Below are 13,115 nucleotides of genomic sequence, written 5' to 3'. Positions count from 1 at the left end.
TTATCCTTGAGTTATAACTCAACTGATAAAGACATTTGGATTTATATTTAACCATCATCGTAGCCTCTACCCTGTATTCTACCCTGTACTTACCAGGACCGTTATCAGAGATTCAAATGAGCGCGCGCCCCATACCACGCGGACATAGTCACAGCTGCTGGATAGACTCCACACACGCCGGCAAGCGAGAACAACGGAGACCGGACAACTATACAACCTGAAGTCCGACCGACTCATCTCTTACACGGCTGTCGACTACTAGATATCGGGTGAGAGGTGGATTATCCACCAACACAATCTATATACAGATATATACGAAGCGGGACTTATAGAATCAAAATGTTATAATCATCACCACCTAAACGTGCTACCGCATCACAACTGTTACTATTTACATCGCTGTACCGCAACTGTCACCATTTGAACAACACCGCTATACTACGATACTGTTATATGGTCCGGAACCAATACAGGATAAGGGGTAAGAGAGCTTAAAATATCTCAAAGAGACATACTCCATATGTAAACCACGATTTTAACTGTTAAACATACAGCGCAAGGGCGCAAGGATATTGGATTTTTATCTTCATTTTCATTATATTTTATTTTTTATTTACATTTTTTTTTCTTCATTTTTTCAATATTTTTTAATATATTTTTTTTCATTATTTTTTATTATTTTGTATTTTTTTGATTTTGTATCGAATATCTATTTTCCATGAATTGAATCTGTATTTGATTATATTGCATTTTTTGTCTTTTGTTTTGTTTTGCTCTATTTCATTTTGGATCTATTGATTTTTATTTATTGTGTATGATCATGATTTTAATGACTATATGAATTTTAAAATGTTTTAAAAAGATAAAAACACAATACCCTTCATGATAAAAATCTCCTTGTAAACCTAGTTATTTACATAGAACCAGCTATATAAGATTTACTCCTAGAGAGCCTACATTATTTTTTATCCTCATAAAATAAAGCTGAGCCAGTCTCTCATCGCTGGATATTAAGGTTCACACCCTGATCCCAGCTCCTCCTGTCTCTTCCTGCAATCCCTGTTCCTAATTCCTCTTCTTAGTCGACCTGTTATCTGACCACCTGCCTGACCTTTGACTATCCGATTGTTTACTGATTTTGTACTGCTTTGACCATTTGGCTTGTGGACTATTCTTTGTGTTTGTTTGTCTGTCTCGTTCTGTGTTACACTTACACCAGAGCAGGGACCGCCTTTGTGGTTTTCCATGGCTGTCTATGGCCGTTTGAGGAAAGTAGGTAGGGACAGTGGGTGGGTTCAGGCCTAGGGCTCACTGTCGTGTCTTGACCCTACATCCCTGTCCTGACAATAGTAGCATGTTTGATTAAATGTGATATGTAAGCTATCAGGCACTGTTCACAGCATGGTATACTTTACACATATTTGTACTGTGGTCCTCGGAGAAATCAATAGACAGACAAGTGAAACAGTCCACATCAAAATGGTTTCTGCTTTATTCTTTGTCAAGCACTTATATATAACATTCTAAGCTTTTAAGGCTGGATATAGGCGTAAATTAGGGCGCTTACATATATAATTCGAAAGAAATATAATCTATGCAAGCTCACATCCTGCTTACAGTATATTTATACAAGAAGCACTTCACCCCAGGTGTCAGCTAGGACCACACCTATCCTCCTGCACAATCTTGCGGTTAGCTGCATGTTTCCATCCTCTGTTACTTTCACTTACTATATGTCAGATAGCTCTTACACAAAGCAATAAGCGTTCTTAAAAGCGTAATATATGAGGGAGAGAGAGACAAAATGGAGTCCCACTTACCGCAATACCTATAGAACTAGTATAACCAGTGTAATAGTAAAAATGTTTTTAAAAAATAGTTTGCCTTAGCGTATGCAGCAAGTAATAAGGTAGGGGCAGATATATTACTTTGCCAGGATTTTAAAAACACAGCCTGCTAAGGCTAGGTTCACACTGCGTTTTCAGCATCCGTTTAACGGATCCGTTTTTTTTAACGTCCAGAAAAATAGGGTCAGCAACGTTTTTTGGTCCGTTTTGGTTCGCCAAAAAAAACGGATCCGTTTTTTTTTATAAAGGAAGTCAATGGAAAAACGGATGCACACAAATGAATCCGTTTTTTGCAATCCGTTTTTCATGCGTTTTTTGAAAAAAAACGGATGCGTTAAACGGATGCTGAAAACGCAGTGTGAACCTAGCCTAAGACGCAGATGCTTTGAAGTAGAATCTTCTCAAAGGCTCCATGCATATCGAATTGAAAAGTTACATGTACTGTATTTTACTCAGTATATTTTGTCAAATTAAACTATGGTAGGAAGACCCTTCTATGTGTTTTAGGCTCTCATTGGTTTGGGCTAAAAATACTGCTTGGGACCCCAACCTAAGGCAGAACAATGAAAAGGCCCAAATTTAGTCTGGAAATCTTCCAAACCACATTTTGCTTGCTGCCGCTCTCAGTCTTTGGTTTTCTTTTTTTGTAGCATCTCTCTCCCTTTCTACAATTTTTCTTTCATATTCCTGTGCGGCTTCTTTCAGTTTTTGTGCAGTTTTTAATTCATATGCCAATGCGACTTCTCTCAGTTTTTGTGCCACTGTGAATTCATATGCAAATTTCATCAGGAATTTCTTCCGGTCTATCCTTTCTTCTACTGGATTTCTTGGCTGGTTCATGCGGAATTTTACATCATCCAACGCATTTCCAATAACTGCCAGCAAATCGTGGCATCTTCCTCGTGTCTTCATGGTGTCTTGTAAGGTATAATTCTCAACAGCGTGGATTTGTTCCGCACCAGCCCCTTTAAATATTACGTCCAAATGACTGTAAGAAGGGTTACTACTTTTGTGAGTAAGAACAACTATGGGATATACTCCTGCAATGAGAAAACCATGGAATCAGGGTTACACCAGATGGAACTCTAAACTGAACAACTAAAGTAACTATTGAAAAAATCCAGTAGGGGGTTGACAAAATTGTCTGTTGGATCCCATTGGCTTTCTTCATAGCGGCTATATACAGCACAAATTAAGATTGTCTATATAGATAAAGGACATTTAATTTATTGGGGCCCCCAGGAAAATTGGGGGCCATTCACCAACTCCAAAAGATAAAGGTGTTTTATAAAATAGCTGGACACAGAAAAGCAACTTTAATCTCACACTTGCATTTTGCATTTTAAAAATACAACTAACCCCTACCTGCCCTGTGCCATATAGTGTACCTCTAGGATCAATCCTGCTAGGTTAGTGAGAGTTATTTCTACTAAGGAATAATATACAGCAGTACAGAACCATTGCTGTGTCCTATTGTAGCGTCCCAGAGCACTATTATGTGGCTGGACTTAAAGGGGAACTCCAGGTCGAGGTTAAAAAAAAAAAATGAAACTTCTGCAGAAGCATATAGCATTACTTACCTGTCTATCCAAGTTTTGAAAGTACCAAAAATCCATTTGTTTGGGGGGGGGGGGGGGGGTTGTTCTGTTTCATGTTTCTGTCTTTCCTGGTTAATCAGTTCCCAGAATGCAATGCTTTCCCTCAGCTGATTATCAGAGTCTCCCACCCATCACAGTCAGTAAAATTAGTGCTGCACCTGCTTCTGGCTGGTCAGAGATGGTGGAACACTCAGGGGATTGGATTATCCAGCCAAGCCTCCTGGGAGATCACGCCCTGCCCCCTGTCTGCTTCATCAGCCTGTGCTCAGCAAACACACACAATGTGAGACAGAGACATGGAAGATTTATCGCCTTAGGTGGGAGAGCAGAAGGAGCAGGAGACAATGTGAATTGGCACAGACGTCGTTTTTTTTCACTTCCTGGATTTCTATCAGCTACCAGTGTGGCAGAACAGTACAAGTATGGTAATACATTATATAGACACATTTATATAACTTTTAATGTACTTTTAATAGAAAACAAATTTTCCTTATGTGGAGTTCCCCTTTAAATATAGGTCTTTCTTTTTTTCTCATTATTGTATCATTTTTAAGGCTATTCACATTATTGAAATTGAGTAGATGGATGTCATTTAAAGGGGTTATCCAGCACTACAAAAACATGGACGCTTTTCCCCCTACTGTTGTCTCCAGTTTGGGTGGGGTTTTGAAACTCAGTTCCATTGAAGTAAATGGAGCTTAATTGCAAACCACACCTGAACTGGAGACAACAGTAGGGGGAAAAGTGGCCATGTTTTTGTAGCGCTGGATAACCCCTTTAATGGCAAATAGCCATTATTTTAAAACAATGGCCGTTGTTTTAAACTAACAGCAATTATTTGCCATTAACAGCTGGCAGGTCTCTAGACAGGTGAGTTACCCCTAGACCACAGCTCCAACACATTTGGGTTTAGAGATACAACTATATCTGAGCATTTCAGACAGAACCTGCCTATAGAGGACTGATCTGCAATCAGAGACATTGACTGTCAGCTGAGCGAGTAGGAGGCTGGGCAGCATTGATTATTCATTAAGGAGGAGGAGGAAGAAGTGCTGACATGTGCCAGAGTGCGGCACAAACTCCCCTTTGACACTTCATTACAGTAGGAGACCTGAGATTGTGCATAATTCACTCCACTGACAAATTACCAAAAGGTACCATGCTTACTAGGGGGACTGCCAGCTACAACACACTTTTTTGATGAGGATTGTAGAAAGGAAGCAGTAACTAGAATGCCCTGGTCACTGTAGGCCACACTGTTATGTCCTCTTTCCTGCTAAAAGCCTGTGTCTGGTGCCATTTTGGATGTACCCTCTGGGGAAAAGGGGCCTTTCTTGTTAAGGAATTTAGCTTGATCTCCTTGATGTTTCCCACTTCTTGGGGTAGCAGAGGACTCTAAATATTCTCTGCCCATCTTGACAATATTTAGCTATGGTATGTGCATACGTGTCTACCTCATTATGCGGCCAGACTGCGACCCCTTATTTCACCTATTCATTATAAACCTGCACAGAGGTCCCCTTTACCACACCTACAGGATGGTGAAAAGACCTTCCTATACCTCTCATTTTACCTGTAAGGTATAGGAAGGGCCAAATTCGGAACTACTGGGGCCGGCGGCATCAGACTGGATCTGAGCCCCCTGAGATAACATCACTTGCATTATTCGGCGGCTGCAGATGGCATCCCGGACCCGGCCCTTTAACTGCAAGCGCTCCTGATGAGCACTTGCAATTAAATGCGGGGCTGTGACTTACAGGGTCAGGAGCCATTGGCTCCCGACCCTGCCAATCACTCTTGTGTCCAGACGCAGATTCTGCCTCCAGTCACCAGAGGCCGCTCCCTCCCCCAGCACTCTGGAGTACGAGTGACGTCACTCATGCTCAGAGCAGGGAGAAGGAGACCCTGCATCTGCAGTTAGGTGAGTATTATTATAGTGCTTGAAAATCCCTATATTGTAATCCGTATTCTTCTTCTTCTTCCGTTTCTTCTTCTTCTTCCAGCCATTTTTCTGCTTGTAATACAACCCGAACCGCTTTGCGCACACACTCCGTTCAAACTGTGTTTCGAAGCCCTCGGCGGTGTGTGGTGTGCTATCTATTTTTCGTTTCGATCGGATTTGTCGTTTTTAAGAGATTTACGTTTCAAGACCCCAAATTTCCCATAGAAAATAATGGCCCATTGCAAATAATGGCCACACTCTAACCGCTGACAGCCAATCACAGCACATATGCAAATAGCTGAAATATAGCAGCCAATAGGAACTCTAAGGTCTTGTCAGGCAATGTATCACACCATCCACAGTCACATGTCCACTATTGGCCAATAGAAGATGTAATATATGGAAGGTCCTTAATGATTTTGTCTCCCTGACATGAGTAAGATTGTCATGGTAACCGAGCAATGGTCTTTACCATTATAAGTACTCAGAGCACTCTTAAAGGGACCAGGTCGCCCTTAAAGGAACGCAAGTCGCTCTTAAAGGGACCCAAGTCGCTCTTAAAGGGACGGGAGCCATGTAGCTCTTAAAGGGACCCAAGTCGTTCTTAAAGGTACCCAAGTCGCTCTTAAAGTGGCGGGACCCAAGTCGCTCTTAAAGGGACGGGACCCAAGTCGCTCTTAAAGGGTCCCATGTAGCTCTTAAAGGGATCCAAGTCGCTCTTAAAGGGACGGGACCCAAGTTGCTCTTAAACGGACGGGACACATGTTGCTCTTAAAAGGGACTCAAGTCACTCCAAAAGGTATGGGACCCATGTCGCTCTTAAAGAGACCCAAGTCGCTAGAGCGACCTGGGTCCCTTTAAGAGCGACCTGGGTCCTTTTAAGAGAAAAATATGTCCCTTCAAGAGCGACCAAGGTCCCTTTAAGAGCGAAATTGGTCCCTTTAAGAGCAACCTGGGTCCCTTCTAGAGCAAAATATGTCCCTTTAAGAGCGACCTGGGTCCCTTTAAGAGTGAAATTGGTCCATTTAAGAGCAACCTGGGTCCCTTTAAGAGCGAAATATGTCCCTTCAAGAGCGAAATGGGTCCCTTTAAGAGCGACCTGGGTCCCTTTAAGAGCGAAATATGTCTCTTTAAGAGCAAAATGGGTCCTTTTAAGAGCAACCTGGGTCCCTTTAAGAGCGAAATGGGTCCCTTTAAGAGCAAAATGGGTTCCTTTAAGAGCGACCTGGGTCCCTTTAAGAGCGACCTGGGTCCCTTTAAGAGCGATCTGGGTCCCTTTAAGAGCAAAATGGGTCCCTTTAAGAGCGATCTGTGTCCCTTTAAGAGCGAAATGTGTCCCTTTAAGAGCGACCTGGGTCCCTTTAAGAGCGAAATATGTCCCTTTAAGAGCGAAATATGTCCCTTTAAGAGCGAAATTGGTCCCTTTAAGCGTGAAATCGGTCCCTTTAAGAGCGAAATATGTCTCTTTAAGAGCAAAATGGGTCCTTTTAAGAGCAACCTGGGTCCCTTTAAGAGCGATCTGGGTCCCTTTAAGAGCAAAATAGGTCCCTTTAAGAGCGAAATGGGTCCCTTTAAGAGCGACCTGGGTCCTTTTAAGAGCAAAATATGTCCCTTTAAGAGCGAAATATGTCCCTTTAAGAGCAAAATATGTCCCTTTAAGAGCAAAATGGGTCCCTTTAAGAGCAAAATTGGTCCCTTTAAGCGTGAAATTTCTCCCTTTAGGAGTGAAATTGCTCCCTTTAAGAGCGACCTGGGTCCCTTTAAGAGCGAAATATGTCCCTTTAAGAGCAAAATGGGTCCTTCTAAGAGCGACCTGGGTTCCTTTAAGAGCGAAATTGGTCCCTTTAAGCGTGAAATTGGTCCCTTTAGGAGTGAAATTGGTCCCTTTAAGAGCGACCTGGGTCCCTTTAAGAGTGAAATATGTCCCTTTAAGAGCAAAAGATGTCCCTTTAAGAGCAAAATATGTCCCTTTAAGAGCAAAATGGGTCCCTTTAAGAGTGACCTGGGTCCCTTTACGAGCGAAATTGGTCACTTTAAGCATGAAATTGGTCCCTTTAAGAGCAAACTGGGTCCCTTTAAGAGCGACCTGGGTTCCTTTAAGAGCGAAATATGTCCCTTTAAGAGTAAAATTGGTCCACTTAAGAGCGACCTGGGTCCCTTTAAGAGCGAAATATGTCCCTTCAAGAGCGAAATATGTCCCTTTAAGAGCGACCTGGGTCCCTTTAAGAGCGAAATATGTCCCTTTAAGAGCAAAATGGGTCCCTTTAAGAGCAAAATGGGTCCCTTTAAGAGCAAAATGGGTCCCTTTAAGAGCAAAATGGGTCCCTTTCAGAGCGACCTGGGTCCCTTTAAGAGCGACCTGGGTCCCTTTAAGAGCGACCTGGGTCCCTTTAAGAGCGACCTGGGTCCCTTTAAGAGCGATCTGGGTCCCTTTAAGAGCAAAATGGGTCCCTTTAAGAGCGATCTGGGTCCCTTTAAGACCGAAATGTGTCCCTTTAAGAGCGACCTGGGTCCCTTTAAGAGTGAAATGGGTCCCTTTAAGAGCAAAATGGGTTCCTTTAAGAGCGACCTGGGTCCCTTTAAGAGCGACCTGGGTCCCTTTAAGAGCAAAATATGTCCCTTTAACCTCTTAAGGACATAGGACGTACCGGTACGTCCTATGTCCTCATTAGCACTTCAAAGCGGGGCCGCGCGGCGGCCCCGCTTTGAAGTGCCGCGATCCCGGGTGCCGCGTGTAGCCCGGGACCGCCGCTATTAGCGGGCACGGTCCGATCGCCGTGCCCGCTAATTAGCTAATCGGAGGCAGCTGTCAAAGTTGACAGCTGCCTCCGATTACCGGAGGCAACGTTTCCCTGGTGTCTAGTGGGGGAGATCGCTCCTCCGGGACCTTGTCCCGGAGGAGCGATCTCCGTTACTGATGCCGGCCGGGGACGCGTCCAAGATGGCGCCGTCCTCGGCTCGGCACTCGTTCGTTTTCGGCTGCAGCAGCCGAAAGCAAACGAGTGCCGATCTCATGGATCTCTGCAGCATATCTATGCTGCAGAGATCTCAATGAGAGATCACAGTGTATGTACTAGAAGTCCCCCATGGGGGCTTCTAGTATATGTGTAAAAAAAAAAAAAAAGTGTTGTTAATAGTAAAAAGCCCCCTCCCCTAATAAAAGTCTGAATCACCCCCCTTTTCCCAGGTTTTAAATAAAAGTAAACAAATAAATAAATAAATAAACATGTTTGCTATCGCCGCGTGCGTAATCGCCCGAACTATTAATTAATCACATTCCTGATCTCGTACGGTAAACGGCGTCAGCGCAAAAAAATCCCAAAGTGCAAAATTGCGCATTTTTGGTTGCATCAAATCCAGAAAAAATGTAATAAAAAGCGATCAAAAAGTCGTATATGCGCAATCAAGGTACCGATAGAAAGATCACATCATGGCGCAAAAAATGACACCTCGCACAGCCCCATAGACCAAAGGATAAAAGCGCTATAAGCCTGGGAATGGAGCGATTTTAAGGAATGTATATTGGTTAACAACGGTTTGAATTTTTTACAGGCCATCAGATACAATATAAGTTATACATGTTATATATCGTTTTAATCGTAACGACTTGAGGAACATGCTTAACAAGTCAGTTTTACCCCAGGGCGAATGGCGTAAAAACATATTTCCCCCAAATAAAAGAAATGCGTTTTTTTTTTCAATTTCACCACACTTTGAATTTTTTTCTGGTTTCGCAGTGTACTTTATGCAAAAATTCAGCCTGTAATTGCAAAGTACAATTAGTGACGCAAGAAATAAGGGGTCATGTGGGTTTCTAGGTGGAAAAATGCAAGTGCTATGGCCTTTTAAACACAAGGAGGAAAAACCGAAAACGTAAAAACGAAAATGGGCCATGTCCTTAAAGGGTTAAGAGTGAAATATGTCCCTTTAAGAGAAAAATATGTCCCTTTAAGAGTAAAATGGGTCCCTTTCAGAGCAACCTGGGTCCCTTTAAGAGCGAAATATGTCCCTTCAAGAGCAAAATATGTCCCTTCAAGAGCGAAATATGTCACTTTAAGAGCAACCTGGGTCACTTTAAGAGCGACCTGGGTCCCTTTAACAGCGAAATGTGTCCCTTTAAGAGCGAAATATGTCCCTTTAAGAGCAAAATGGGCCCCTTTAAGAGCGACCTGGGTCCCTTTTAGAGCGAAATTGGTCCCTTTAAGCGTGAAATTGGTCCCTTTAAGAGTGAAATTGGTCCCTTTAAGAGCGACCTGGGTCCCTTTAAGAGCGACCTGGGTCTCTTTAAAATCGAAATATGTCCCTTTAAGAGCGAAATATGTCCCTTAAGGAGCAAAATATGTCCCTTTAAGAGCGAAATATGTCCCTTTAAGAGCAAAATGGGTCCCTTTAAGAGTGACCTGGGTCCCTTTAGGAGCGAAATTGGTCACTTTAAGCGTGAAATTGGTCCCTTTAAGAGCGAACTGGGTCCCTTTAAGAGCGACCTGGGTTCCTTTAAGAGCGAAATATGTCCCTTTAAGAGCGACCTGGGTCGCTTTAAGAGCGAAATATGTCCCTTTAAGAGCAAAATGGGTCCTTTTAAGAGCAACCTGGGTCCCTTTAAGAGCGAAATGGGTCCCTTTAAGAGCAAAATGGGTCCCTTTAAGAGCGACCTGGGTCCTTTTAAGAGCAACCTGGGTCCCTTTAAGAGCGATCTGGGTCCCTTTAAGAGCAAAATGGGTCCCTTTAAGAGCGAGCTGGGTCCCTTTAACCCTTTAAGGACGGGGCCCATTTTCATTTTTGCGTTTACGGTTTTTCCTCCTTGTGTTTAAAAGGCCATAGCACTTGCATTTTTCCACCTAGAAACCCATATGAGCCCTTATTTTTTGCGTCACTAATTGTACTTTGCAATGACAGGCTGAATTTTTGCATAAAGTACACTGCGAAACCAGAAAAAAATTCAAAGTGTGGTGAAATAGAAAAAAAAAAACGCATTTCTTTTATTTGGGGGGTATGTGTTTTTACGCCATTGGCCCTGGGGTAAAACTGACTTGTTATGCATGTTCCTCAAGTCGTTACGATTACTATGATATATAACATGTATAACTTATATTGTATCTGATGGCCTGTAAAAAATTCAAACCATTGTCAACAAATATATATTCCTAAAAACCCCTCTATTCCCAGGCTTATAGCGCTTTTATCCTTTGGTCTATGGGGCTGTGTGAGGTGTCAGTTTTTGCGCCATGATGTTTACTTTCTATCGGTACCTTGATTGCGCATATTCGAATTTTTGATCGCTTTCTATTACATTTTTTCTGGATTTGATGCAACCGAAAATGCGCAATTTTGCACTTTGGGATTTTTTTGCGCTGACGCCGTTTACCGTGTGAGATCAGGAATGTGATTAATTAATAGTTCGGGCGATTACGCACGCGGCGATAGCAAACATGTTTATTTATTAATTTATTTGTTTACTTTTATTTAAAACCTGGGAAAAGGGGGGTGATTCAGACTTTTATTAGGGGAGGGGGCTTTTTACTATTAACAACACTTTATTTTTTTTTTATACACATATACTAGAAGCCCCCCTGGGGTTAGGGTTATTCCCCCTGGGGTTAGGGTTATTCCTCCTGGGGTTAGGGTTATTCCCCCTAGGGGACTTCTAGTATATACAATTTTATCTCTTATTGAGATCTTTGCTGTATAGATATACAGCAAAGATCAATGAGATCGGCACTCGTTTGCTTTCGGCTGCTGCAGCCGATAACAAACGAGTGCCGAGCCGGGGACAGCGCCATCTTGGATGTGTCCCTGGCCGGCATCAGACAGGGAGATCGCTCCTCCGGGACAAGGTCCCGGAGGAGCGATCTCCCCCACTAGACACCAGGGAAAGGTTGCCTCCGGTAATCGGAGGCAGCTGTCAACTTTGACAGCTGCCTCCGATTAGCTAAATAGCGGGCACGGTCGGATAGCGGCAGTCCCGGGCTACACGCGTCGCCACGCAGCCCCGCTTTGAAGTGCCAATGAGGACATATGACGTACGGGTACGTCATATGTCCTTAAGAGGTTAAAAGCGAATCGGGTCCCTTTAAGAGCGAAATGGGTCCCTTTAAGAGCGTCCAGGGTCCCTTTAAGAGCGACCTGGGTCCCTTTAAGAGCGAAATTGGTCCCTTTAAGAGCGACGTGGTCCCTTTAAGAGCTAAATAGGTCCCTTTAAGAGCAAAATAAGTCCCTTTAAGAGCGAAATGGGTCCCTTTAAGAGCGACCTGGGGCCCTTTAAGAGTGACCTGGGTCCCTCTAAGAGCGACCTGGGGCCATTTAAGATCGAAATATGTCCCTTTAAGAGTGACCTGGGTCCCTCTAAGAGCGACCTGGGGCTCTTTAAGAGCAAAATATGTACCTTTAAGAGTGAAATATGTACCTTTAAGAGCAAAATGGGTCCCTTTAAGTGCGACCTGGGTACCTTTAAGAGCCACTTGGGTCCCTTTAAGTGCAACGGGGGCCCTTTAAGAGCGACCTGGGGCCCTTTTAGAGTGAAATTGGTCCCTTTAAGAGTGCTCTGGGTCCCTTTAAGAGCGAAATGGGTTCCATTAAGAGAGACCTGGGTCCCTTTAAGAGCGACCTGGGACCCTTTAAGAGCGACCTGGGTCCCTTTAAGAGCGACCTGGGTTCCGTTAAGAGTGACCTGGGTCCCTTCAAGAGCGAAGGGACCCACGTCGCTCTTAAAGCGACCCAGGTCGCTCCTAAAGGGACCCATGTCGCTCTTAAAGGGACGGGAGCCAAGTTGCTCTTAAAAGGAGTGGACCCAAGTTGCTCTTAAAGGGATGGGACCCAAGTCGCTCTTAAAGGGACGGCACCCAGGATTAAAATTAAATGGAAGTCACTGGTAAAGGGGCGCTCTTTTCAAGCACTATGTATTTCCCTGGAAATGCAAATCTAGTTACTATTATTATTTTTTTAACATGAGGATGCCGCCATGGGGAAGGGGGATATTTTTATTGGGGAGGGGGCTAATTACAAAGTATTGCCTATATGGGTGAGTTAACTCACATGGGATTGCCTATACTGGGGGTAAACTAACAGGATTGCCCACATGGGGGGATGGAGGTTAACTTACATGGGATTGCTCACATGGAGGATGGAGGCTAACTACCAGGGGAGATAACTATATAGGGGAAGGGATTGACTACCAGGAAAGACATCTATATGGAGGGGGGAGACTAACTACAAGGGGAAATGCCTACACAAGGGGGATAACTACCCAAGGAAGTTACTACATGGGGGGGGGGGTTAAATTCCAGGGGGATTCCTACCTACCGCAGACACTACCTATGGGAGAAATAACTACATGGGGGGTACTACCTACTAAGGGGGCTACCTGCACAGGGAGGTCTAACCAGCTGCACAGCGATAGGTATGACTACAGTGGCCTAACTACTACACAACAGTCTAACTACTACATGCATACAAAGGGGACTAACTAGTATATGAAGGAACAGATGGAGCAAATGGATGTGGAGGATGATGGGGCATGAGTGAGGAGCCTAAACTGATTGTCTGGCAGATTCTACTAAAAGAAGTCCTCATGATGGCCCAGGCTGAATGGTGAAAAGAAAAAGTGAGCAACACAGTTTGGAGAAGGCGCCTCCTGTGATGCACTCAAAGAAGACACTTCCAGTGAGTTATTGGCTGTAACTGCACTGTAATCACTTATGGTGTGTAGAGTATGTGTGGAGCTTATATATG

General features: G+C 43.7%; 1 protein-coding gene across 3 annotated transcripts in view; it reads right to left on the bottom strand.

The window, feature by feature from the left end:
• Positions 1 to 1,463: 1,463 nt before the first annotated feature.
• The window catches only part of LOC138770387 (uncharacterized), a 63,984-nt gene continuing 52,332 nt past the window's right edge, over positions 1,464 to 13,115 (bottom strand). For all 3 annotated transcript variants that reach the window (XM_069949484.1, XM_069949482.1, XM_069949483.1), the window contains exon 4: positions 1,464 to 2,887. In XM_069949484.1, the coding sequence (XP_069805585.1) occupies positions 2,427 to 2,887 (461 nt within the window). In that variant the 3' untranslated portion in view covers positions 1,464 to 2,426. The remainder of the gene's footprint in view (positions 2,888 to 13,115) is intronic.

This window comes from Dendropsophus ebraccatus, chromosome 13, assembly GCF_027789765.1.
Source record: "Dendropsophus ebraccatus isolate aDenEbr1 chromosome 13, aDenEbr1.pat, whole genome shotgun sequence".
In the NCBI taxonomy this organism is placed as follows: domain Eukaryota; kingdom Metazoa; phylum Chordata; class Amphibia; order Anura; family Hylidae; genus Dendropsophus; species Dendropsophus ebraccatus.
Note: the sequence above shows the minus strand (reverse complement) of the source record. Positions and strands in the feature narration are given on the sequence as shown.